Source organism: Trematomus bernacchii, unplaced genomic scaffold (genome assembly GCF_902827165.1).
Source record: "Trematomus bernacchii unplaced genomic scaffold, fTreBer1.1, whole genome shotgun sequence".
Taxonomy (NCBI): Eukaryota; Metazoa; Chordata; class Actinopteri; order Perciformes; family Nototheniidae; genus Trematomus; species Trematomus bernacchii.
In genome coordinates this window covers 4,270,108-4,296,476 of record NW_022988098.1, presented here as the reverse complement: position 1 = coordinate 4,296,476, position 26,369 = coordinate 4,270,108, and the positions used below count along the sequence as shown (strand labels likewise).

Sequence of the window (26,369 nt, the reverse complement as noted above, 5' to 3'; positions counted from 1 at the left end):
TTTCTCCAACATGCGTATCTAAACACTTCAGTGGCGCAGTGATGTAATCCAGTTTTTACCCCTCCCGAGAGTCCTAGCAGCACAGCATAAACTCTGTCCTCGTTCAGAACCTCCCAGAAGGTTGGTGTGAAGAGGAAGTATGACGCATAGTAAGTATGAATCATATAAGACCCACCTAGAGACTTTTTTACAATCAGACCCAGTCCTCTGCTGAATGAAATCACCATTCAAACTTGGGTGGATGGATTATTTGTTCAAATGTTGCCACTCAACTCTACAGTGACAGCCAAAAAAATACCGGCCTCGGAGAACAGAGGCGTATTGAGAATCTCAAAGTGGGTTGGCTTTTCCCCCGCAGGCCGATGTCTCGGTTTGTGATTTTATTCAATTACATAGTATTTACCTTTCACATAATGTCAACACTGATGTAGAGCAGCGGCGGGTAGAAATTAAGTCACCTGTTCGTTAGCACACACGTTATATTGTGTCCAATGGGCCACAATTTAAACGACACAGAAATATGTGCTCACACACCGTGGTTTGCGTTTGTTTATCCAGCTCGGTCAGGACCAGCTCGGACTTTGTCCCTTTCCCAATTTGATGTGTGAAAAGTGGAAGGAAATCAAAGCCATTTCCTTTATTCTGGCCGCTGTGGGTTGTGGTTCCCTGGGGTAGGAGGGCCGAGACTGGCAGTAAAATATCGTTGAGCGTGCAGAGTCTGGGAAGTGTATGGAGCACCATATGTTGCCAAAAACAACAGAGGAAACCATGGCTCAAATGCACCAACCGCAGGTAGGGGAAAGGAAGGTGGACCAACCGCTGAATTGTAATCTCCGCTCCAAGGAGTTGCATACTCTGGTTCAGTGCGATCAGAGCCTCAAATCCCCTTCTTCCATCCTCTTCCACCTAATTGGTTCTTTTGGTTGTTTGAGTGAACAAACTCACATTCAGTCACTCACCTCAGGAGATATGAAAAGTTTGTTTTAAACACTCTTGAAATGTTGAACAAGTTTTACATTGTGGAGTGTACCTGTGATATCTAGATATGATGCTTTTCTTTTCTCATTTAAATGCTAATAACTTTGAGAACATCATCACAGAAAGTGCTGGGTGCAAAGCTTTTCTGCTATCTTGTTGCAGCACAAGGTGAGCACCTGCCTGCTGAATTTGAAATAAGTCTTGTTGTCGGCGCTCCAGGGCAGTCTGAGCTTTGTTTGAACGCTGTGTGCATTCAGTGTGTGTTTATGCGAGATAGAGTGTGTTAGGCGCAGACATAATGCTTTCAGGAATCAGAATTATGTTCAAATGCCTAATAATGGGTAGACCAAGCCGATGTGAAACAAAGAGCACATTGTGATTTAAATTCACTCCTTTTGAAAGAGGGCCATGGTCTGTGCTTGAAACAGTACCTCAGGTTGTGATCAGAAAGCATTAATGTGATTGCCTTTCTTCAGCAACAAGTAGGGATTACTTCTAAATTCAGTATTTATATAACAGTTACTAATCCCAGTAACGAATCGATCCATTTATTTTGGGGCTAGATTTGTTTACAGAAGTTTCATTCAACACTGATATCAACGATACTATGAGTAGGAATTTCTTAAAAACAATATATTGACAATGTAAATATTAATGCGTAATGATTATTAAATAAATATAGTAGACTATGTTAAGATCCACAGGAAAACTTTGACTTTTTAAACATGTATCTGCTGATACTTAAGTACTTTTACTTGATTAACTTTTTATATGCATCATTCATTTACTTTTAATGCAGTATTTTTACAATATTGCAATGTTTTTTAACTTATGTAAAGAACCTGGATTTGTTTCCACCACTCTTTCTTTGAATCAATGCATGTCACATACCGTTGAAGCAATGTATTTTGGCTTCGTAATGATTTAAAGACACATTTAATGAAGTATGTGTAAGTTTCAAAAGAAAAGTAAGAGTTACAGTTTTTTAGGTAAAAGGCCAAACACTGGTTGTCATACATATTTCCCTCAAAACAGAAGTTAGAAGGAAGGGTTATCAAGAGGTGGAAAAGATGAATCAGAGCAACAGCAAGAGAAGAATCTTGTCACTGCATTTTCACCTCCCCAGCCCAAGATAGAAGCTGACACCTTTCATGGTTCAACCCAATACAAAAACACAAAGCAGCCTCTACAGAGCATGCGACAGAGTGTCACATCTTTCCACACACATTGAAACTGGGATTGTGATATGGATGATCTTTTGAACCATGTAAGAATCACAAATGCTGATATAACACCTGGCATGTGTTCATGCCCTGCAGCAGAGACCCACAGAAAGCACTGTTCACACCTCGCTGGAATGCAGGCTCCTCTGCAGAGCATTAAAACAACTTCATACACCACTAAGATAGATGTCAACAGCGACTTGGAATCAGGCACTGGCAAGATTTTATCACAAATATTACAGTTAAGGCCCACTTAGTAGCAAGAAGTCCTTCTGCGTATTGCACACAACTCTCCTTGGATTCCCATCAAGCAGAAAAGAGGGACTGTGGGCAATCAGGGCCGACAGCTGACTTTTTAAAATGTTTTCAAGCCCTTTTCACTTTCCATTGCACTGCAACACCTACATGTGCTAGTAGTGCTACACATTCCTCAGAGGAGCTGTATATGATAATTGATCATTCAAATGTGCCATCATTCATACCCAACATCATACTGACCCTATCAGACACTCAAATCCAGCACCTGACACTTGTTACGCTGCTATGGACAATCTTGCACTAATGTACATTTCCCAAAGATATTGAAGTGACTGTTATTTTGTATATAACGATTGTTGTGCTTTTATTTATGTCTTAACGTGTGCATATGTATAAATGTGTCTGTTGATTGTGTTTATAGGCTATACATATTTTATACATATTTGTATTTTTGCATTCAGGATTGTGGGAAACGGTATTTCGATCTCTCTGTCTGTACACACAAACTGAAAGATTGACAATAAAGTTGACTTTGACTTTGACTATCCTACCAGCTCTCGAATACAAAGTCTTTGTAGTGTCCGATTGAGCAAATGTGTGAATGGACCTGATCATGGTTGGAGCATTCAAAGCCAGGTAGTGGACATGTTGAAGAAACTCCTACCGTGGCATGTGCGGAGCTAGAAGAAAGCAAACATTGGAGGGCAAATAGGAATGTTCATTTCCATGAAGATGCTAAGGAAATTAGTCTGACAAAAAAACGTTGGTCATGAACTCAAGTAACGTCTAGTGACTTGGTTGTTTTTTTACCAAAGTACGAGTCAGCTTTGTGACAGTGATGTTATCTGTGTCATGACCCACTAGCGCATTGAGTTCCAATAATTCAGGGTTATTGATGGTTCCTAGAAGTAAATCCAACTCAACATCCAACTGACTCTACCCTGCCAGCTCTCCTAATATAAACTCTGTGTAATTTCAGATTGAACGAAAGTGAGAATAGAGCCAATCGTGATCAGGAGCATTAAGCCTTTGGACTTGTTGGTTAAGCATAAACCCCGGTTGACCTTCAACAAAAACGAAGAAACACTGAAAGATGTAAAAGAAAGGGCACTTACACAAAGATGCTGAGGAAACTTGTCAGACTAAAAATCAAGGAATGATAAGTGACTTGGTTGTTTCTGACCAAAATATGAATCGGCTTCATGACTGTGATGTAATCATTTTCATGTCCCAGTAGGGCATTGCATTCCACGAATGCAGAATAATGATGGTTCTTTGAAAAGGCAAATGAATGAAACATTTGTACCAGACATCAAAGTGACTTTATCCTACCAGCTTCCTGGAACACAATATGAGAAATGTCCGATTGAGCCAATGTGCAATAGAGACTATCATGGTCAGTAGCATTATAACAAGCAAATTACTTGGTTGTTTATGACCAAATTCTGTAACCGTGGTGTAATCTGCATCGTGTCTTGCCTGCTGCAAGACACCAATCCTCGCCTAAACCAAACCAAGTACTTACAGTTCCAGAAAATGCTTCTGACACTGACAATCTTTGGTTTTGTTCACCAGATGTCCGGAGTTCACGTGAGAAGACATCTTCAGAAGACTGGACCAGGTGACGAATGTTTAACAATCTTGCCTTGGAGAAGATAAAGGGCCCAACTCTCACCAAATCTGCCGTGTCCTCACTGAATAGATGACTTGTCTGGAACAGGAAGAAGTCAACTCGGACTCATCAAACTGATCCCTTTCTATTTTACCTTTGCCAAGTCACTTAAAAACCAACCTTAATGTTCGGCCAAGCTGCAGAGTGGAGGCGACAGTGCCAATGTCATGACTTTATATGGAAGAAAAGTTGGGCAGGACAGCTTCCTTTGACCCCATTGAGTCGAACACTTCACTAACTTTCTCTCTGACTCCCAGGCGGCTTCATGGTAAATCAAGTACATGCAATTTAAAGCTCCAGATTGAATGAGGGGCAGATAATGTAGGTGTGAAAGGACAGTGAATAGAATATGATTAAAAATGGGAAAAATGTTAAATTTTCTCAATGAGCTTTAGAAAACCTGAAGTCGCTTTGAAGCGTCCAATCAGTGTTTGAATAGAGGAGCAAATTAAGCATTTTAATCGTCTTTTCCGTGTACCATCAAATGAATTACATTGCTCACCCTTTTCTCAAATCAATGGGTACATAACCAAGATAAGACTTTTAATTTCTGATAAGTTGGACTCATCAATTCTTACATTGTCAGTGCTCTAAGTGGCTAAAATTGACTTGAGAGGTCAAATATTCAATGGGAAGAAATGAATGTAACAATGTTATGAACTTGTATAATGAACTTTTAAACACTTTAAAAAGTATAATTCAAGCAAGAAAAGTCAACTTGCATTCAAAAAGGATGTATTTTTAAAGGCACTCACTTGTTGATTGAGAGAAAACTAACACATGTAGACATCCCTTAAGCCAGATCCTGTTGAACAGTTTCCCTCCACACCTCATGTGTGGGTGGCAGATGGTAGCTGACTGGTTGTCACGGTGAAAGAAGATGAAAATACAGGCGACTTATTCAAAGCAAGCAAACACCCCTCCTGCGAAAAACACATAGCAGCTGTAAAACATATAGAATATGAACATACTGTACATTCACAGTCATTTTTTCTTTCTAATCGCTAAAAAGGAAAGCATAAGTTTAAAGTGTCCTAAAAATTGATAAACACATTAGGAAGAACAACACTCTTTAACCCTCCTGTTGTCTTCGGGTCAAATCTGACCGATTTACAACTTTCATCAATCATAACTTTTTTGTTTTACATTCGATTGCATTAAGGCTTTATGATATCCTTCACAGTAGACATTTGAACATATAAAATTGCTGATCACCACTTTCATTGAATTTTGGATGATTTAGTCAACTTTGTCCCGGTCAAAAATGACTGCCATAAAGAAAAGGAATTAGTAACCATCCGGATCAGATCAAACACACACACAAACACCCACACACACACACACACACACACACACTCTATATGTGTTCCCCCGCCCTTATGTGCCCAATCCCCCCATGTGAATCACACCTGACCTGGCACACACACACACACACACACACACACACACACACACACACACACACACACACACACACACACACACACACACACACACACACACACACACACACACACACACACACACACACACACACACACACTCACACACTCTAGATGTGTTCCCCCCCTTATGTGCCCATCCCCCCACATGGATCACACCTGGCACACGCAATACATGTTCAGTGTCTATTCTTTGTATATTTACTGCAGTTTTTCATGTATACCAGTAGTCTGATACAATATTTACAGTTTGAAAGGGTGTTCAATGAAATTTGCTGATGATGAATGGTTTTTGTGTTAATGTAATAGCAGTTAAAACAGGACCGGTCAAATTTGACCGCGAACACCAAAGTAAGGGGGGGGAAACGAAGACAATAGTAGTTAAAAGTAAAAACTGCAAACATTACAACTCCAAGATAAAGGCATTTTTATATACTTTAAAGTTGATGGAATATATATATTTTTGTGTACAGTTGATTTTATTTATGGGACAATTTCACATTCATATAAAGAGATGGATAGACTCCAAACAAGCTGTGCCTTCCAGCTGTTAATAAACTGTCAATATCAGAGGAGACAACATCTAATTTGATGAAGCATTAAACTATCTGTACATTATTCCATTTTGTTGTCCACTATACTTGGAAAAGGGTATACTGCCTGCATTTTCATTAAGGTTTTATGTTACTTTTATTATCTTTTTTACATCTTCCTTTGTTACCGCATGTAGACACCTAATGTATCAAACAAAATACAATTCTCTTCAATTTATGTTTTAAACTTAAACATATTTAGTTAAATTGTATTGGCATTGCATTTGATATCGAAGGAATCCTTAAGTAACTGAAAGTAAGGTTACATTACTTTTACATTGGGATACTTAGTTACTGATTACATTACAGGTTATCAGTAATTGTAATAGCATCATTTTTTTTAACCAAACTTGAATGTAGCCTATAATGTTCATACTGTTCTCTGAGAAAAAGTTTTTAAAAAAAATGTAACGTGTAAATAAATCTATACTGTTTATATATTATGGTCTTGGAAAGGTCAAATTGAAAAATAAAAAAATAAAAAATATTTCTATTGTAACGTTAACCTTTACATTTGATATAAAGGTAATCCAAAAGTAACATACAGTAATCAGATTACATTTAATATACTATTGTGTGATACTTAGTTCCTGATTACATACAGGTAATCAGTCGTTGTAACGGAATATATCTTACCATCCCTGAATTTAATGTATATTGTTGTATGTTATCTTTCTATTGTAACGGAATACATGTAAACTAAGACTCCAAAGTATTAATATAGGATGTTCAATCTTAAAAAAAAGAATATAAAAAAATAAATAATAAAAGACGTAACGGAATACATTTTTAAAGAAACCCTCCCAACCCCTGAATAAAATGAATGTTGTTCACATGTTTTCTTGAACAAATAAGATCGAGAAGAGATCCCTCTCTCCCGGCTGCCCGAGGGGCGGCTCTGCTCAGCCCGCCCTGTGGGTGTGTTTCCGGGCCTCTGCATCCACCTGCTCGCGCTGCCTCCCTCCAGTCAGGAGCGCCCAACTTTCCTGAGGAGGAGCACGCGCCGCTGGACCTCTCTACACCACAGGGACTTTGTTTCCAAAGCTTTTTCCCACGAGATGTTGATTGTGCTCGTGCGACGCCAGTATCTCCTCGCCTCGCGGTCTCGCACAAGCTCCAACTAGAGAAGATTTTCTGCTTTAAATTTTTTTTTTTCATTTTCCCATTGTGCACTGCCAAACTCCGGGGCCAATAACCGCGCAGTGTGCACAGGTACGGACTGCCCTCCTGAGCAGCACCGGGATTTTCTATTCTTATTTCAACTTGGAGACGAAAGTGAGCGAGCTGTTGGATTTGGTTTATTCAATGACTTGCGGGGTTGGATCTGAAGTTATATTCGGAGAGCTGTAACAATAAGGTAAGCGTTATTGTGCTCATTCATATCTATTTAAGCTGCGTTGTTATTTTTTATTTATTTCTAATGCATTATTTTCTCTCATACACATTTCAACCAAAACATCTTATCATCCCGATAGATCACACCGTTTATTCTTACATTATCATTATTACTATTTAGTGTATTGCTATTTCAATTTACGCTGCGCTCTAATACCACACCAGACTGTTTACAGTTCTGTCGTCCATGTGTGGCCAAGGCTGCCAGTCTGTCACACACAGTCTGTATCATTCAGCAACATTCAACCTTTATTTCTGCTTACATTTAGTATCATTCACTGCTGAACAACATAGAGCTCGAAATATACTAATAAAGTTTGATATTATTATATTTTTGTTGCATTTATTCTGATGAAGAAGAGTATTATTGTCTTTTAAATGTTCCACTGAATATACCAGCAGGATTCAGGAGGAAGGTTATGTTGCCGCTGCCCTTACTTGTGGTTAATAGCTGTTGTTTTATTGGTTGCATTACATTTGTCCAACATGTGGCAGTTAATGACTTGCAGACAAATAAGAAACTGAGAGCATTCGTGGATGTAATATCTTCTGAAGGAGCATGGATTTAAATGATTTCATGGTGAACTTACGTATTCATTTTACAACATTAGAATCACCTGAGGACAGTATAAATGTTAATCTTTATAGCACAGTTTGAGCCAGTGGACTCAGTCTTTCAGGCTCCTTGGTGCCTTGTTTGATTTCATCTGCTTGTGTGAAGGACTTGGCCTCTGTCTCAGAATAAACAGCTGGATGGTTAACAAATTGTCAGTAAACAGCCGAGGTTTAAACAGCTGGGTTCTGCTCATAAATCCACTTGCAGCCACGCAGTCTGAGGACTCTTTGGCTCTGAAGGTGCGTTTGAGATGGAGACCTTTTCCAAATATTCAGGGTTTGTAGTCAAAGAAAGAGAGAAGAGCTTTATCAGCTATTTTGGGAATAGTGTGGTGAAAAAAGTTTCATATGGGATATAAGAATGCAGTGCAAGTGGCAACATGGTTCAATGATTGGATGGGGTATATAGCCATAGGGCAGAGTGGCTGTTAGACAAGTCTTTCTGCTGATTTGTGACAGTGTGTGGATCATTGTGGTTGCTCCCTGGTGTTAATGATTTATTAACTGGAGATTTTATTGATGACCTCACCTCATTGTTTGGAGGACTTGTTCAACTGAGCGCTTAAGCCTGTCATCATTTGTAACCCCTTTAGTTAGGAGTTAATATTTTACTTAAATTACACCAATCACAACTTTTTGTGTCTCTTTCTCTAGACCACAACCCGGTATTAGGTGAAGCTATAATTACAGAGCAGCACACACACTCTCATACGGTGTCATGACGTAGGAATGTGTTTTGGGTGCGTGGAGAAGATCACTAGAGTCAGCATGATCTTCCCATCAGTTTGTCACACAGGCACACCCCGAAAAAAACAAACCTAATAGTTCCCAAATGGAAGTGTTTACAAATATCTCTAACAGCTTGGCTCTTCTCCATCAGGACTAATCAGTTTTTATGAAGCTCTCAGAGATCTGGGTGTAATCTCTTCACCTCAGCAGGGATGGGTCCCTTGGGAGCCTTGATTTGACATGTCACATAAACTAATAAAAGAAAACGATGGCAGATTTTCTTTTATTGCAGAGTACAGTTGAAAAAGCATCTTGTCTTCTCACGTGTTTGTAGGCCTGTTGAAATAATTACATTACCCTGTTATTCTACAATATATTAATCTTTTTGACTTATTCTACGATTTATGGACTTTCCATGGATGATTTTCACACTAACATCTCATTGTCTTATGAACATAACCCTGATCATTTTTACGTTTACGACTTATTGTATACCTTTTGGAATTGAACCTCCAGTTTATGTGTTTTTGTCATTGTTAAACCTATACCTAACTTGTAGCTAATATAATTTCATATGTCCCAATGGTCCTAACCATTGGGAATCAGGATTGGCAGTATATTACCTGTGAGGAAAGAATGACTTTATACTCCTTTGCCAATTGTATTTTATTCATTTAGCTGCAATGTTGGTTATAAGAGCCCAAAAATCTATTGTATTTATTGTTTTAGCTGTGTGGTTTTATTTCAATTATAATTCCTTCACTTAGTTCCTTAATCCAATGTCTTGTGTGAATAACTAAACGTTGATTGATCTTTGAAAGTCTGTACTTGCACTATAATGCTAGTATATTGTCATTATTATATCAGGTAGACAATACATCGTCCAAATACAGGTCACAGAACAGGTCTAATAATTTCTTCTTGTCCTTGCAGGTGTTTTTTTTATCTCTCTGTGTGCTGCTGGAGGTTGCTCCACCATGCAGCCGGCCGGTCTGTGGACGGCCCTCTTCCTCCTGGCTCTGTCCAGCTCCGCTCTGGGGAACCTGCTGATCAACGACCCGCTGGCCGCGCCCCGCGTCTTCATCTCCTTCAAAGGTAAGAAGAACCAGAACCTGATCCTGCCCTCTTTACTCCCACCTGCCTCTCATTCCTGGTTTGCAACCGTTGTTAGGACTCTTCTAATCCTGTGCTGGTTTAATCAACTCCGCCATGTGTTTGCTGGTTGTATGACTGATGACTTGACAGCTGTGTAATTGGAGCGATTGTGGCTTCGATAAGCGCTTAGGGGTTGTTGCAAAGGGGGAACTTACAGCATCACCAGACTCGTGTTTCACTGCAAGGAACACCGCAAACAAATCATGCCATTCTGATTTGCTGCCCCCCTCCAATAGACCTCCAGGCGTTTGAATAACCACCAGATGCTTCCATTGGCTAATAACGTACAAACAATTAAGAAAAACAGCTGAACAGAAGCACATATTGAAGCGTCTTGTTCCCTTCGAAACAATATACATGATTGTTGTTTTAGCCGATCCAATGCAGCGTCTTTATCTTCAATCATCTTTATTGTGGAATCCCTAAATTGGAGGCACAAAGAGAGACGGGATAATAAGCAGCATGTAATAACTCTACGGCCATTATGTGATTATTCCCCGGGGATGCAGACGTGTACTTTAGGGGAGCTGTGTTGGTGCGTTCCAGCGCCCGTGCTTACGTTAGGTGAGATGCCGCCGGGTTTCCAAAAGGGGTGCAGAGTGAGAGCGAGGGTATTATCAAGAGCAAATTGCCAGGATCAGCCGAGCAGAGCCACGTCCCCGAGGCCTGTCCTGCTCCGAGATCAAGCCTTTGATTAGCATCCAGAAGAGGAAAGCCGAGGGAGAGAGAGCAGAGCGCCCCTGTTTGCTTTGCTTTCCATTTCCCAGCGCTCCCCGCGTACAAGTTGACTTAATTAAGTGGACTGGCACAGTTCATTGTCGAAGGCGTTTTCCTGCTTTAATCAAGTAGGATTTACCACATCAGTGAGCACACATCCAGAGCTCAGCAGTATTTCTTTTTCTCCTGAATATCATTTTAGTCCCACAAACGCTGTGTTGTTTTCAAGAGAGTAAATTGTGTTTCACTCTATAGGCTGTTGTATAGGTGCATCTTTGGATGGCTGAACTCACTAGAAATATATGTGAAAGCAGAATACTGTGGGGCAAAGTGGAAAAAGCTCGGCTCTGCTGCTTACCTGCGTGTTTGCCTCTCCAGTCAATATGAATTTCACAGTCTACTGCCGCTGCCTCTCTCAGAGGAATGCACCCCCCCTCTCCATTCAATATTATGACTCTCTCTCCCTTAATTGCTTTCTGAGAGGCCCTTGTAGTCCTTACCTTGGCAAGAAGGCTGCACTACTTCCCCTGATGCATCATGATGTGTTAAGTTTGTGCTTGAGCTGCTCGCTGTTTTCGTCTGAGCGGCAACTTTAATGGAACCAGAATGAAGACAAAGTGTGCACGATATGCAGGCTTTTATTTTACGACACTCAGGAAAAGAATGTGTTAATAATCAGTCCCCTGTTTATTGTTATTGATCATTATGGCAGCACTGTTAAGGAAAAGTTAGATTGAGGCTATAAAGCGGGATGTTTCTCTCTGCGTTGAACTCGACACATGTTTCAAACTGATTAACTCGGTAGCTTGAGGAACGAAGTTGAGAACCGCGACCTCCATCTGGGAGGCCCTCACTTCCCTATTAAAGCAGGTAGAGTAAATCATGGGACCTAATTGCTTGGTGTAATGCGCACAGGAGGAGGTATTGGGTATCCAAATATTTAGAAGATATAAGCAGAAAAATGCATCCACTTGTACACATTTCAATGAGATTAGAGTGTGTAGAGTCTGGGGGGGATAAACCTTGGAAGTAGACTTTGTTCGGGCTTATCAGGTTTTTTCTGAGCTAGCAAGCTGAGTCGGCAAAAAGAAAGAAGTCTGCCTGAGTTCAGACAGCAAATAAATGAAATCAATGTCAGACGAGTGTTTTGTGGAACGAGAGATGGAGCAAAACAAATCCGCCGTGGATAATCAGTAGATTTTAAGGTTAGTTTAGACAAGACTGCTGTCGCCAGAAACCCCCAACAGAGGGATCAGAGCAAATAGTTGAGGGGCTGAGAATATGCTAGTTACACACCCAAAGTGACTCATGGGCAAGACACTTGATTGTATAGTTCAGTGTTTGGAGCAAATGTCATCTACAGTATGTGAGCATCTTGCGCTTATTTGAAGTATTGATTATTCTGCTGATTATTCTTGCAATACTTAATTTTCTTATAGAAAATAGTGTAAAATGTCTGTTATAGCGTCCCACAGCTCAAGGCAATGTATTTAGATTGCATATTTTCTACAACCATGTGTCCAAAACCTAAACATATTCAGTTTGTTGACATATGTTACAAACAAAGCAACAAATCCTCAAATTTGAGAATCTGGAAACAGTGTGTTTTCACCAATCTTTGCTTGAACTGTTACTAAAACTGTTAATCGATTACCAACTGTCTTCACCAAAACGCCAATGTTGACTTATTGATAAATCAACTACCTGTTGCAATAGCATTTTTATCCGAAGTGGGAACATCTTATAATAAAACCATTTATTTTGTTGGTGAATATTTCTTATCTGGAATAGTTTAAAACTTGCTTTGGAGACATGTAGGTGTTTAAGCTAGTGACCATGATTATTCATCGTGTACAGGAGTGAAGTACTAAGTCAAGCCGTCACTCTTTAACTCCGTTACAATCTAGTCCCGCCAAATCAGCCCGCTCTTTTTTTTTTAAGCTTTCCATCAAGGGAACTAGTGAATTAACATGTGAAAGGATGGTGTGGGAGCATCGCCTCTCCGTGAGACTCCTAAGTCATGCAAGTGCCTTTGAGGCGTAAATCCATTAAGAGGTCGACTGATTTAAATGTGCTGTTTTTTTTAGATTCTTGCTTTTGTATTACACTGTGAAAAACACTGCGTTTTCTGAATGAACAAAGCACTCTCCAGGGAAGTTTTGCCATGAGTGTAACATATCGCTGCTGGCCCACATTCCCTCCATGACATATTTGAGTTCATGCATTAAGAAGATCCCAATCTAAATCCATGCTTATGCTCTGGCACATAAACCACTGCTTCCACAACTTCATTCACTCACAAACTGAAGCACTGTCCAAGCTTTGTGCAATCGTTGACACGGTAGAGGTAACAGGCAACTAAAAGCCTTCAGTGGCATTTTAAAGGTCTTTAAACAACAGCTTTCTGCTTAGATAAACAGACAGCAGGTAAACATTTGTTCGGAGTAAACAGAGGCACAGGGTCAAGTATCCCCACGATTGTACATTTTTGTGCAGACGTCATCTCATGCTGAGGGTGGGGCCATGCATCGCACCATGAAGTCACGTGAGAACCGTCAACACCTCACTGGGTGTAAATGAAACTAAAACTGCTGCTTTTACGGCTACAGCGATTGAATTATGGTGTGTCAGTACAAAAGAAAAGTCCCTTAAATGCCATAACATAATAAGGATTACAGCCTAAAAGCTCCCCCCCCCCTCCTCCTACTGTGTACATACAAGGCCAAATCCACACGTGAAACACCACAATGTGGGTCAGCTTTGCCACAATGCACAAAGCTCAGCACTGACGGGGCAGGTGGCAGTGAAAGGAAGCAGCTCTGGCCCGTCATTATTCCACATATTTCTCATCTGCACGCCCTCCTGTGAAGGGCTAACAGCAGGCTCCTATTTTTACTCCTCAGCAAAAGTCTTCAGTCTATATCGGGTGTGACTGTGTGTGTGACTGTGTGTGTGTGTGTGTGTGTGGGTGGGTGGGTGGGTGGCAGCGTAAAAGGTTAGAAACTCCCCTTTGGGGTTAAATGCCAGGCATTCTGATATGCGTCACCCCTTGTTATGCAGTCATTTGTCTTTTTAATGCCCAGGAATAACAACAGATAAGGATTACATATAATAAATGTGCGCTAAAAAGCAGCTTAGGAGTGAGGTAATTGTTTTGATAAGTCAACAGTTTGCTATCAGTTCATCTCTGCGCTTGCCCCATTACTGCCGCCCCGTCACTCATACTAGTCAATGTTTAAACTGTTATTACTGTCGTGCACACAACACTCTCCGGTGGTCACTTTCTTCTCTGCGCTCCGGAGGTACATATCAGTGGTCAGGATTTTCTTATCAGACCTGATTGGCTGTGGCAGAATGCATTTATGAGGCTGGAGCCAAGTATAATCTATATTGATTTTTGGGTCAACATCATTTTTTTTTAATTTAGTATATTTGCATCTAGACCTCTTTTGCTGCTCTATCAGCTAAATGCAACCTGACTTATTTTTATGTTTAATAACAAATTATTATAATCTTATATAAATATTTTTTTTGTATGTATATTTGAAATGATTGTTTATACTATTTCTATTATTATTTATGTTTTATTAATATTATTATTTTTATTTTTATTTTCTTTAATTTCTTCTTTTTCTCTGTAGATCCCACACAAACACACGTTGTCATTTGTTTTCGATTTACCTTGTAAATTCTCTTTTGTCTGTATATCTGACACTGTACTTGTCTCTACCTGCACTGTCAGTATATAAAATACTCAATAAAAATACAATATGCAAAATATCTTGTAGATTTGCTCCGGGGGATTTTCTATTATGATTAGCCGCTGTCTAATTTCCAAGACACCCGGAGCACATTGGCATACCTCCGCCCTAACTGAAATGTTGCAGTATTGTTGAACCACATGCAGGAGCCACTAAACCGCTGCCCCAGTAGTTTGGCACTGCCGCTGTGATCTCTAATTACACTTTGTGAGAGCTGAGTCCATATATCCCAACGGCAGCAAAGTAATGACTGACAAAGCACTGAAAACCACTATTGCTTTGGCCATGTCCCAGACCTCAGCTTCTCTCCACACACAGCAGCTAAGCCAGGTTATATTTAGTGTAAAACTCTCTTCTCCCTCAGCAGGCGCACAGCGGTCATTTGTAGCTCCGCGGTTCACCATTGAGCGCAGTCGGCAGGGTGGTGGCGGCGGTTTAAGTGCAAACGCAGCTTGGTTCGGAACAACTTGCACTCTGCTGTGATCCGGCTGTCAGGAGTGCCACTTTATTGTTAGGTGCTGGCTAGCTAGGAGCCATCTTTGACTGTGTAAAACATTTGACATGTGATTGAGTGGGTGTAGAGAAGACAGCGCGTGATGAAGCGAAAAGTGTGAGGCCCAGAAGCAGTGTTAATCCTTCATTGTGATGCACGTGACTTGTATGTGTTTGTATCTTGGAGGTCACCATACAGAAGCTCCCTAAGCTTTGTGGAGTGGAATTTGCGTCACATTTCAAGCCAAATATCAGACATAGTACACATGCCTTCACCTGTTTTGTTTTTTTAAAGATATTTTTCAGGCCACCAGTGCCTTTGTTGAAGTGACAGTGTTGAAAGGGGGAGACAGAGGCGATGGCATGTGGTAAATGTAGAGCTGGATTTGATCCTGTGTCCTCCACACGGGAACCATGTTTAGTTTAGTTCATTCAAAATCATGTTGCAGATGCTTAATACTGAAATCATGTCAACAAATCGTAAATATCACCTTGAAATGCATTAATCTCATTCGAAAAGACTTTGTTCTGAGCTCATAGTTTGATCTCCAACTGTCATGGTACTCTTCATTGCATTTTCATATCAAAATCATGCAACAGCCGTGCTAAAATGACATGTGATGGCTGACCTGCCGCATTCCTCCGTCCAAACTCGGAGCATGTATGATTATCTAGGTAATCGTTAGACGCCTACATGTCCAATAGTCTCAGGTTGACAGGTCCAGGAGATCGATTAGCTATCTGCCTGTGAGCCTCTGTCACATCAACTATGTCACCTACTTGGTGTATGACTGATGGGTCTATGATTGCAAATTATTTCCGGACCAATTGGTACATTGTTTGAATTGGTAATGCATTGAATATGATTGTGACAGCTGGAAGAAAAGTGCACTTTGGTCACATCTGATGCACACCACAAATGGAATTCAATAAATCTATGTGGATGGTATTTCAACGCTTCATAGAGTTGAGGCACAACATTCTGTATATAAAGCTTTTAGTAGCAATTTGCTTGGAAAGATTTATGAACATCAATGCATTTTATTTTGGCATGTTATCCACACAAAGTAATGTAATGTGTGCAATGCATTTATTTGAATATGTCTCAAATTCTTCTCCATGAAGCTTTGCAATTCACTGTTATATCTGTCAGCCTTGCGAATCATTGTTATAGAAGGCAATATTGCTCCTTTTCTCACCCCTCTCTCCTTGTCAGGTGTATGTGTGGGACAGGAGTGTGATTTTTTTCCTCAAAAAAGATGAGCATGTTGGCACCTTTCAGCACATTGCCCCTGAATCCAGAAGCAATCTCTGTGCTTGTCTCTGATGGTGCCAGCTTCCCTTTGCAGATAAGATCGCGGTCACAGTGTCATCTCAAAGCCGAGTCAGCCAACCATCAGCACTGTCTGCCTCCCACCCAGCGCTGATAGAATATCTGTTTTATTCTCTCCTTCCCATGGTTGTTAAACGCACACAACCCTTTCTTTATTAAGGCAGATGAATCGAGTCATTGTGCTTGAGTGTTATAGAATATAGCCACTTGGCACCTTGGTGTAGTTGATTCTGACACCATATGGCCGAGAGGTTGTAAAGTGTATCGCTGGCAGTTTGGGTGGTCCTAATATTTGATTAAGAGGAAACTGTATCAGCGCTTGCCTACTGATTCTCCAACATCTGGCCAATGGTTGCTGGATATATCTTAGATGTGCATGTGTTTGCAGGTAACAAGGCTCTCTGAGGGATTATTGTGTGCAGGGGAAAGTGAAGGTGACACAGTGTCGTCTAAATATAGTCCAACTCATCTTTGAATGCTCGGTTTCCTGCCGCAGTTATGTCTGTCTTCCCTCCCCTTCTCATTTCTCTTCCCCTGGCATGGGAACGGTAGTAAATGCACGGCGCCCGGGGTGTTTGGGATTCCTGGCATGGAAGTCCTGCTCTCTTTTAGCATCTGCAGAAAGAGGGATATGTTGTGTTGAGAGCGTGGTGTTCCCCTCTTTGGTCAGGGCTTCACCTGAGGAGCAGACCCCTGAGTCGGGTTACGGTGCTCTGTCAGTGCCTCGCCTCCACTGAAAACAAGATCGTGTCTCCAAAAGACTGAGGACCCAGTGTTGTCTGTCCGGCTTGTCTTTCACAGGCATGTTGTTGCATCTGTTGCACCCCCCCCAACCTCTCCTCATCAGACCAAAAAAGAAAAAATACCAGCCGAATTGTCCAGATACTGTGAATCACTTTCTCCTCACTAGTGCACCACATCCTCCCATGTGCTTTTTATTTATGGGACTACAATTGTATGTTTTCAATTAAAATGGCCAAAACTACAGGATTAGAGCAGCAATTACAAACAGAGCGGAGCTAACGCAATTATGTATTGCAGAATATAGGCCAACATGATAGAGATGTAATTGATTTCACATGTTCAAACCAAAGACAGTAGTTGGTTATTTCCTGTAATCAAAGAAGGAAGGTTTTACTCTGACTATGGTTGCTAAAGTGACATCATGGGAGCCCTGTCAGGTGGCATTACACTTTAAGAAACTCCTCAGTGCTGTAGAGAAAACTGTCACTCAGCATCCTTTGTTATTATACTACCCCTTTGTTCAAGAAACTGTCAACAGATAATAATGAAGAGTTCTCAAGACATGACATTGTTCTCAATCTGAGCCTGCGACTCGGTATCTAGCACACCAGCCAAGCTTCTAGGTTGGTCCTTTTTCTAGGTGGCATAATTACAACTTCCTGTGGGATTGTGTGTCTTTTCTCCCCTGTGAAAGCAGGGCATTATGGGGACTGGATAAACAGGTTGAGGAATCAGTCTGGCTTTGTCTCTGTAACGCCGTTGGGACTGAACACTGTATATTCTTAGCGCTGGTGTTTCTCTTGTGGCAGATTAAGGTGTCAGGTAGAATAATGGTCCAGGCGGATTAGACACGTTCGTGCAGCTGAAACCTGCCCTCGGGTTTACACTTTACAATGTGATCTAATGTGATAGATTAACCTCCAACTAAGGAACTTGTGTTGAGCGAAGGAAGAACCCAACATTTTTTGGAGCAGATCCAAATATTTTTTACTTCAAAATGGCCTTGGCCGAAGTCTGCCCTCTCCTAGTACCGTTAAGTGTTTTTTTAAGGGAAACAGTAAAATTGGAGAAGAAGGCGTTAGGGTTAGAGGATGTCGGAGAATATGCATGAAAAAAGGAAATCATTTGGCACACGGGTGAACAAATATACATTGAGCACCTGCTAGGAAGTGCTACTTGTGTGTCTCGATTTGACCATGACGGCCTAGCATTTAGCAAACCCAGACAAATCACGTTGTCTTAGTTCAACAGACAAGGACATGCACTTTATATTTGCTGTTTTAAAAATGGACAGTCAAAGTATTCCCTTCGGCCCCTGTCCAAGTCATCCAGAACAGGGCAAACTGCCTGGTCTTCCACTTCTGCAAATTCTCCCAGTATCTCCTCCCTCCCTTCCTCCCTCCCTTCCTTCACTCACTACCCTGGCTGTCTGTTACTTACTGGTATCATATTCAAAGCCCAGTGCTGTGGCATACCATCCTTTGAAGGGATCTGCTCCCCCGTACTTCCAGGCCTGTAACTCCAGCCCTACACAACACAACGCCCTCTCCCTGCTCTGCGTTTAGGTACAAGAAGACTCTTGGCTCCCACTTTGCTACGAAACGCCAAGTCATCACTTGTTCACTCTTGTTCCTTCCTTCCGGCTCCCGAAAGGTTACATCGCTCTGGTCTGCCCAGCGGTGTCACTCCCAGTTTTGCTCACAGTAGTTTTTATTTCGAAAGAAACACTTACAGTGTCCTTGGGTTAAAAATGTTTTTCATGCATCAAACCTTTTTCTTTCATGGACAAGGTGTAGTTATGAGAAACATCAGATTCATGCGCTTGTTTTATTAGTTGGCTGCTTTTTTTTTGTTGATCTTGGAATAAAATACCAAAGACTGAAGTTGATCTTCTGCGGCTTGGATTGTATTTGGACATTTATAGTATTATTTTTACATCTTATATGTATGGGGCACTTCCTGACCAATTCAAGGTTTGCTTAAAGCCCGTCTCCATGCATGTGTAAATCCCTGAAGACGCTAAGTATATGGGAGTTTTTGGGAAAGGTCAAGTGGTGAGGCATGACCCTGACTGAAGAGGTCAAGGCCACTGCACCCACTCTGATCTACAACCTCAACATAATTTCTCACCCTCTGTCAGAGGGAGATTGAGTTTCAGATACGTCTCGCTGCCTCAGAGACTCCGGCCCACTAATGTGACCTCCCTTCTTTGAGGTCTACAGTAAATACACCGTGACTGAGATGCTCCACTGTACCGTAACCTCCGAATGAGGCGGAAAACAAATGTGTGTCATTCACAGATCACACACAAATGATGGGCATTTTGCAAGTAAAGCGGCGACATTGTGAGAGACAATCAGTTTGTACTGCAGTTGTGGCAAAACATATTACCCATATTCATGGACTGTGCATGCAAAATGGAATGGTCACAATAAATTGTTCTAGTTTTCAACATTTTAACCATTTATTCACTTAATAAAATAGTCCAACATCTTGGTGGAATGGGAGGTTTTGATTATTGTCTTATTTGTTAAGTTCTGACCTAGAACAGAACTTAAAATGTACAACAATGTAAACCCTAACCTTTACTCCCCATATAGTTAAAGGGGTAATACAGAATGAAGCATTTGGAGCAACTGCAGTATTGTTATAAGGGATCCTACGGTATTTATTGGATAACATAGCTAATAAGGTATTTAAAGTTCACTTGCCCCTAATCTTTGTTTCACAGTCTTCTTGAAAAAAGGTTGCAATAATACTGATTACAAAAGTAAACATTATGTCACGCCAATGATGATGAGGTAATGGGAATTAAGTGAGTATTTAAACAGCTGAGTATGTTCAAAACCGAGCTACACATGCAAGATTAGAAGCTGTGCATAAATAAACTCTCCGTCTGCAACATGTTCTGCATGTATGATGTGTCTCAGGAGTTAATCAGCGCAGTTTGCTGCATTGATTAGGTGGAGTAATGGATCAGATCAAAAGGTAAAACTGATGGGAACCAGGCCGGATGTGTTTTGGCTTTATATTACAAGTATAAAAAATGTGAACCTACAAGATTAAGTACAGACACGATGCAGCTTCGCAACTGTTTCTACTCTATATAAGGCCATACTGTTCTATTTTTTTAGAAGTTAGAACCAAAGTAGTTTCTGTTAAGACCACAGTAACAGGATGCTATACTGATCATTGTTTCAGAGTTCACTGGAGCATGTTAAGAGTAAATTGCAGTCAGCATTTCACCCAACCCTCCAATCCAATCCTTTCAACATGTTTGCCCCTGCTTCCCACCTCCTCATCTGGTCAGTGATGAGGTCATATACTTTTCCACTTTTGAAAAGGGAAATGAGGCTGTTTAGAAGACACACTGAAGAGTTTAGCCCATAAGAGCACTCGGGGATATTTCAATGCGTGCACTTTGATGCCTTTGTAGTGGCGTGTTTTTGAAATGCTGATTTTGGAGATTTCCCTATTGCTGCCTGTTGGTGGAGTAGGTGTTAATTGCAATGCGTGGGGATGGACTTTCATTTACATCCATTGAGGCCGAGCCAGGGCCAGCGGTGACCCCCCGACAGGCGTTTTTTTGTCAATGACCCATCCTTTCAGGCCTCCCTCCTGTGGTGGAGCCTCCTCTTGAAGAAGTGCACAAGAGGAGCCCTGGCATGCAATTCCCCTTGTTGTTGTTGTTATTTGGCGTCGCCCACACAATCTTCCCCACTGTGACGGCCCTATAGCTGCAGGGGTGTTTGTGTAGGTTTGCCTCTTATTCACAGAAGTTCATTCGCATTCTGGGAGACCTGGGGTGGGCGTCTAACTGGCATCAGACCCTTTTTTTTCAATGAATGCGCTGCATAGCGTCCCGCAGGCCTTTCTCTATGTTCCCTTTAGATTTCTCAGACCAGGTCCAAGGAGGGCCGCTGTGGAGCTGCAAAGGGAGGACGGCGGTTTAGAATGGAGGTGAAAAATGAGGTCCTCGGACGGAGGGAAAATGAAAGTCAGGAGAATCTACAGCCTGGCCTTTTGCCAAACCAGTAGTGGGCGATGTGTTGCAATGTGCACAAGGATTACAAGTATTAGGGATAATGTTTGTGAAACAACTTGGTAATGCCCTAATGATGCTCACTTTGTTCAGTGACGCACCCGTAGTCTTTGATCTTGTAGTGGGGTTTACGTACTCTTGAGCTCTGCGAATCCTCTCATTGTTTTGTCAATCCTGGAATGAGAGGGCATGGTGTTATTATGTGCGCTAAGTCCCTGTTTGACTTATTAACTCAGCTGCTTGTTTTCCTGCTTAGCCCCTTCAATGGAGGGTTAATGAATACTTTATTGCTACTTTACCATGTGGATCAGAGTGAAGGTATTTAATTTCCCCCCTGGGGACGTCCTGTGGCGTTTCCCAGAGTTTCTGAGCAGCCTACTTTGCATTTCCTTTCTGTGAGGAGACAAACAGGCCTAGAGTCCAAGATGAACCTCTCTGTCAGAGGGAGGGCATACGGAGAATATAGGGGACAGCGAGAGGAAGAAGGAAGGCTTGGATTTCACTCCTACTTCGTTCACTCTGAATCCCTCAAACGTCTCTCTCCTGGGCTGCAGTGTAGATCAGGTTTTACCCCCACTTGTCCTATCCCAGTTTTGACATGCTTATGTTGTATCTTCCAGGGTTGAAATAGAAGACGGAGTGGTGCTCGCTGAGAAATTGGAGTTGCAGAAGGTGTAGAAGTTGTTGGATGAGATTTCAAGGGTAGAAAGTCATGTCAGTAATTGTACACTGTTGGACGCGTCTATATTCTGTCACTTCACTGGAGCTGCACAGTGTAATCAGGCCGCCAGCCACACATTTGTCACCATTTTGGCTTTATTCCTGTCCCCTTCAATGCTGTACACTTCCCAGCTCCACTTCAGGTATTGACTGATTTCCTCACCCACCTTTGCAGTGTTTCCCCTTTTCTGCCCACAAATCTGTCAGGCGGATCTCAGTAACGCCGCTCAACCGTAGCGAGTGTTTACTATTTTAAAGCCTGTAATTAAGCAAGTTAACTTCCCCTTCTTCAGTCGTACTACGCGACCAGAGAAGGGTTTCAGGGGGTCTGAGAGGCCACCTCTGTCAAATTTTTTAGACCCCAAAGTGAGGGATAGCTTTTTAATGGAGGCCTCCCTGTAGAAAAAAAAGGCCCTAGCCAGTGAAACCAACTCGAGGGAATATTTAAAAGACAGGCAAAAGAGCAGTAATGAATAAGCAGCTCTTCCTGTTTTGCTAAACGTGGAAGCAGCATTGAGTAAAGGTAATTGATCGGAACTAATTAGTGGCGGAGGGATAAATGATGGTTAGGTGAGATGCTTTTAATGACGCGCTGTGGGGATGGAATGCACTGTGGAGTTAACTCTTCAGCGAGTGGAGCTCAGTCATGTGTTTGTGTTGTGTTTGTGTTAATCTCCAAGGCACCTTAGGACCCATAGGCAGCTCTACAGCGTATACATCAAGTACATTTTCCAAGCTGTTTTTGAGCTACGATTTTTCCCGAAAGAAAGTATTGCATTGGAAAAAGAATAAGCATTGTAGGGCCACTGAAGGTGTTTAAATGTGGACACTTGTTGCCTGTAGTGTATGATCCTGCTGGTTGTGGCCATTAGGAATGCAGCTTTAGGTTTTAGGGTTAGGGTTAGGGTTATCGTGCAAGTTGTCCCATAAGTGTTCTTTATCCTTGGTTTCTTACTAAGAAAACAGTTTTGTTTTTTGAGATGGGGACTAACACTGTATCAAAAACAACCATAACTTTGATATAATTATATAAAGACTCCAGTGCCTTTTGGCTGAAGCAACATCAGAAAAAAAGTGAGCAAAAACCATGGGATTCTTAAATGAAGTGCTGTTGAAGTTGCATAATACCAGCTTGCCATTTTCACTTTTATCAAAACATGGCATGAATAAAAACCTCAAACATAATCCAAAATCCAAGTTGTGTCAAGTTCTGAAATAACTGGCTGATACGAGATTCGCTGGTAGATGTGTTGAGGACTCTTCGCACAGCTGGGGCCGACCTCTGCCTGTTCTCAGTTCGACACGTCCTCCCCAGGTCTCTTCCTTTGCAACATGCTTCCGCTGCTTTGCAACGGTTGTCTCTTGAGATGTCAAAAAAGAAAATCACTTTCATGCCTTAACCAGAGGGGGAAGATCTGAAAAGAGCTGTCATGACCCGGGAACAAACACTGACACACCTGATAGTTTACCTGTCAAAGAGTTTCCTCTCCTTTTTCATTCTCTGCTATAATTTGTGAGTTTTTTTGTGATGGATGCTTTCATCTTATATTTAGCAGGCGTTGATAGCCCTCTGGACATTATCATTCTTTTATCAGTGTCTCAAGTAAGGTCTACATTTGATCAAATGCTATTTCTAAAGGAGATGCAAGATACAACACTATGTCGGTATACCATTAGATATTCTTTCTCTCTTATTTGGCACAACATTTGTTTAGTCAGACATGAGGAGTGGCAAAAAAATGAATGTTGGAAGGGAAGTGCTACTGTTAGATGCTTCATTTCACTGGAAGCTGCAGCCTTGATTCACACTTCACTCTTCACTTGCTTGTTAGGGAATAAAAAAGGCCTTGAGGTTGTTTGTGATAGATATCTGAAAAAACAAGTCTGCACCGGTAATACATCATTGTTAACCTCAGTGAGCAGTGGAGTGGGCAGATATTTATGAGGTATGTCTCTTTTATGCTATGAAACTACTTGGAAAAACCGCTGCTTTAAAAGCGACATGTTATATAATAAAGGGGAGTCAATTAAACACATAATCCTGTGCACAAATGTCTTTTAGCTCTTAGTCTCTGCGTTACAATACAACAATGAGTGTTTCCAGATCTTTTCTTCTGTGGTTCAGAGCAGCTCACCCACAGTATTTTGTTGCCAAACCCAAGTGTGGTTTATACGATTGGTGATGTCTTTTAAGGATAATTACAGTACTGCATGTCTTACTCACTTAACTGCTAAATGAATTGACTGCTGATTTTAATCCAAACTATGATGCAGATGTTCTGATTTTTTTGTATGTGTTCGTCATCAGAAATCCACCAACATCAGTGTAGTAGAAATCCCTATTTGAGATCATGTCAGCTGAGATTTTAGCACGAGTTTTGAGATCACTTTTGAACAGCAACCCTTTAATCACAACAAGCTGTCAGATTGACATCCCAATAATGGGCTGGAGACATGCAATACTTTTCAGTTATGGAAACAGCATTTGCAGAGATCTCCGAGTTGCCTTCAAGTTGATCTAGAAGTTGGAGGTTTAATAAACATAGGACTTTACATAATCTTCACTCTCACTTTTTTCAGTAAGTTTCAAACATCAGCAATTGTATTTTTAAACAGAAATGAATGAAAACCTTCTTAGTGATAGACAAAATGCATCCAAGTTTAATAACCTTTTGTTCTGGAAAGATAAAAGGTTGGTAGTCATCTAACAGTTGCACGATTGTTAGTAAACGGGCTGAGATATGCAGGAGCATTGGCATGACCCTTTCCCTAATTTGTACCCATTAATCCCCCCCCCCCTGTTTCCAGTGGTGATGTATTTCAGTTAATCGCACATCATTCCCAAATATTTTCTTTGCGGTGAACTCTCTCTGGCTCAGATACAAGCCACACATCTCTGATGAATAGTCGACATTCTCTAGATAAACTTGCCTGAGGAAGCAGATTACTCGCTCCTCACACAAAGGTTCCACGAGATCTCTGTTTTGACTTGTCTCGCTTAATTGCTGAGTCAATTAAAATGTTTTTCATAGAAATCATGTGGGCAGGGAAGGGGCCGCGAGGCTCCGTCTTGTTCACAGCTGTGGATTGCCTGCAGTGTTGCAGCAGAGAGAGCGAGCGAGTGAGAGACAGTGAGGTTGGGTTGCCTGAGTGAGCAGCCAACACAAGCGATCGTTTTCCTGTCCAAATCAGATGAATATATTCTGAGATAAGAGTTACTGAGAGGAACCTTTATCAAGATTAAGGCAGAGTACTATAAATCTGTAGGTGCTGTTGATTTAAATAAATACATATTATGCAAATGTTCAGGTTCATATTTGTATTTTGTGCCTCTACTAATGTCTGGATGTAGAATGGGTTGGAGAACTAGCCAATAGAAGCACAAGCTTTACATAGTGATGCCACTATGTAAGGGAAGTAAACAAAGGAGACCAAAGGAGGGGTTTCATTGTCACACTACAGGAAAGGGAATACCTCAAAAAGCACAATAGGGCTTCTTTAAAATGTACTTCTTAGTTTGGTAAAACATCTTAATGGTGCAGTATTTAGGACATGTATAATAAACTAAATGGAGTCACCATTACAATCTTTCTTGCTTTTAAAAATGATGGCAAATTATGTGAGGGTCATCACCATGATGACTATCTATGTATCTCTTGCATGAATAGGGCCAATGATAACATTCCCTATTAACTGCTTACGCATTGGAGCTGAGTTTTGTTCTTTTTGGCAAAGTGTAAAATATCTATCAATGTTGTCTTTTGGGAGAAGAAGGACTCGGCCCATGAGGGGTTTCATACCAAATTGACGGTTAATTGTCGAGGGCTGCAGGGCCACGGACAGTGTGAGAACAGGACATCCACAGTGGAGTTTTCTAGGTCTTTGGTACTTGACAGTGTAAATCTAGATTTGGATATTTTTGTATAAAGGTTCACCTTGTATTACAGATGGATTCTGGGTATTCTCAGGAATTATGGGATGAATAACCTCACACTTTGCCGCCACGCTATGTGCTATCCTCCAGCTACACATTCCTGAAATATTCTACCATTAACCTCATGATAGCTTAGAAAGAAGATCAAATGGATGTATACTTTCCAGTTAAAAGAGTCTTCTTACTGCAGAGTTGTGAGGTGGGTATAGCCTTCAAACTGGATCCAAAACGTCCTGTATCATTGGTAATCTTCTCCACACCTGTAGCAACACGCCTCCACAAACACAGACCCTTGTTTGTTTATTTTAAACAATGCTCTTTTTGGTCTGAATACCCATGTCTTCTTCAAAAAGACGCCCTCAAGGTCCATCAAAGCAGAACATTGCCTAAAACCAGGATAAAGTAGAGATAACTGCAATTATCTCAGTTACTCTCACTGAAAAAAACAACTCTCCGGGCCCGGGATGCTCCCTCCTCCACGCAGGATTCTTGTCTTTAGCATCTAGGAATTCAATCTAAACAAAAGCTGAGTTTTAGTCACTTTGCAATGTATACTTCCGGCCTCT

At 41.2% G+C, this 26,369-nt stretch overlaps 1 protein-coding gene across 3 annotated transcripts in view; it reads left to right on the top strand.

The window, feature by feature from the left end:
* Positions 1–7,148: 7,148 nt before the first annotated feature.
* LOC117475521 (semaphorin-3F-like) overlaps positions 7,149–26,369 on the top strand; it is a 67,256-nt gene continuing 48,035 nt past the window's right edge. For all 3 annotated transcript variants that reach the window (XM_034121761.1, XM_034121760.1, XM_034121762.1), the window contains exons 1-2: positions 7,149–7,523; positions 9,839–10,000. In XM_034121761.1, coding sequence (XP_033977652.1) covers positions 9,883–10,000 — 118 coding nt within the window. In that variant the 5' untranslated portion in view covers positions 7,149–7,523; positions 9,839–9,882. The remainder of the gene's footprint in view (positions 7,524–9,838; positions 10,001–26,369) is intronic.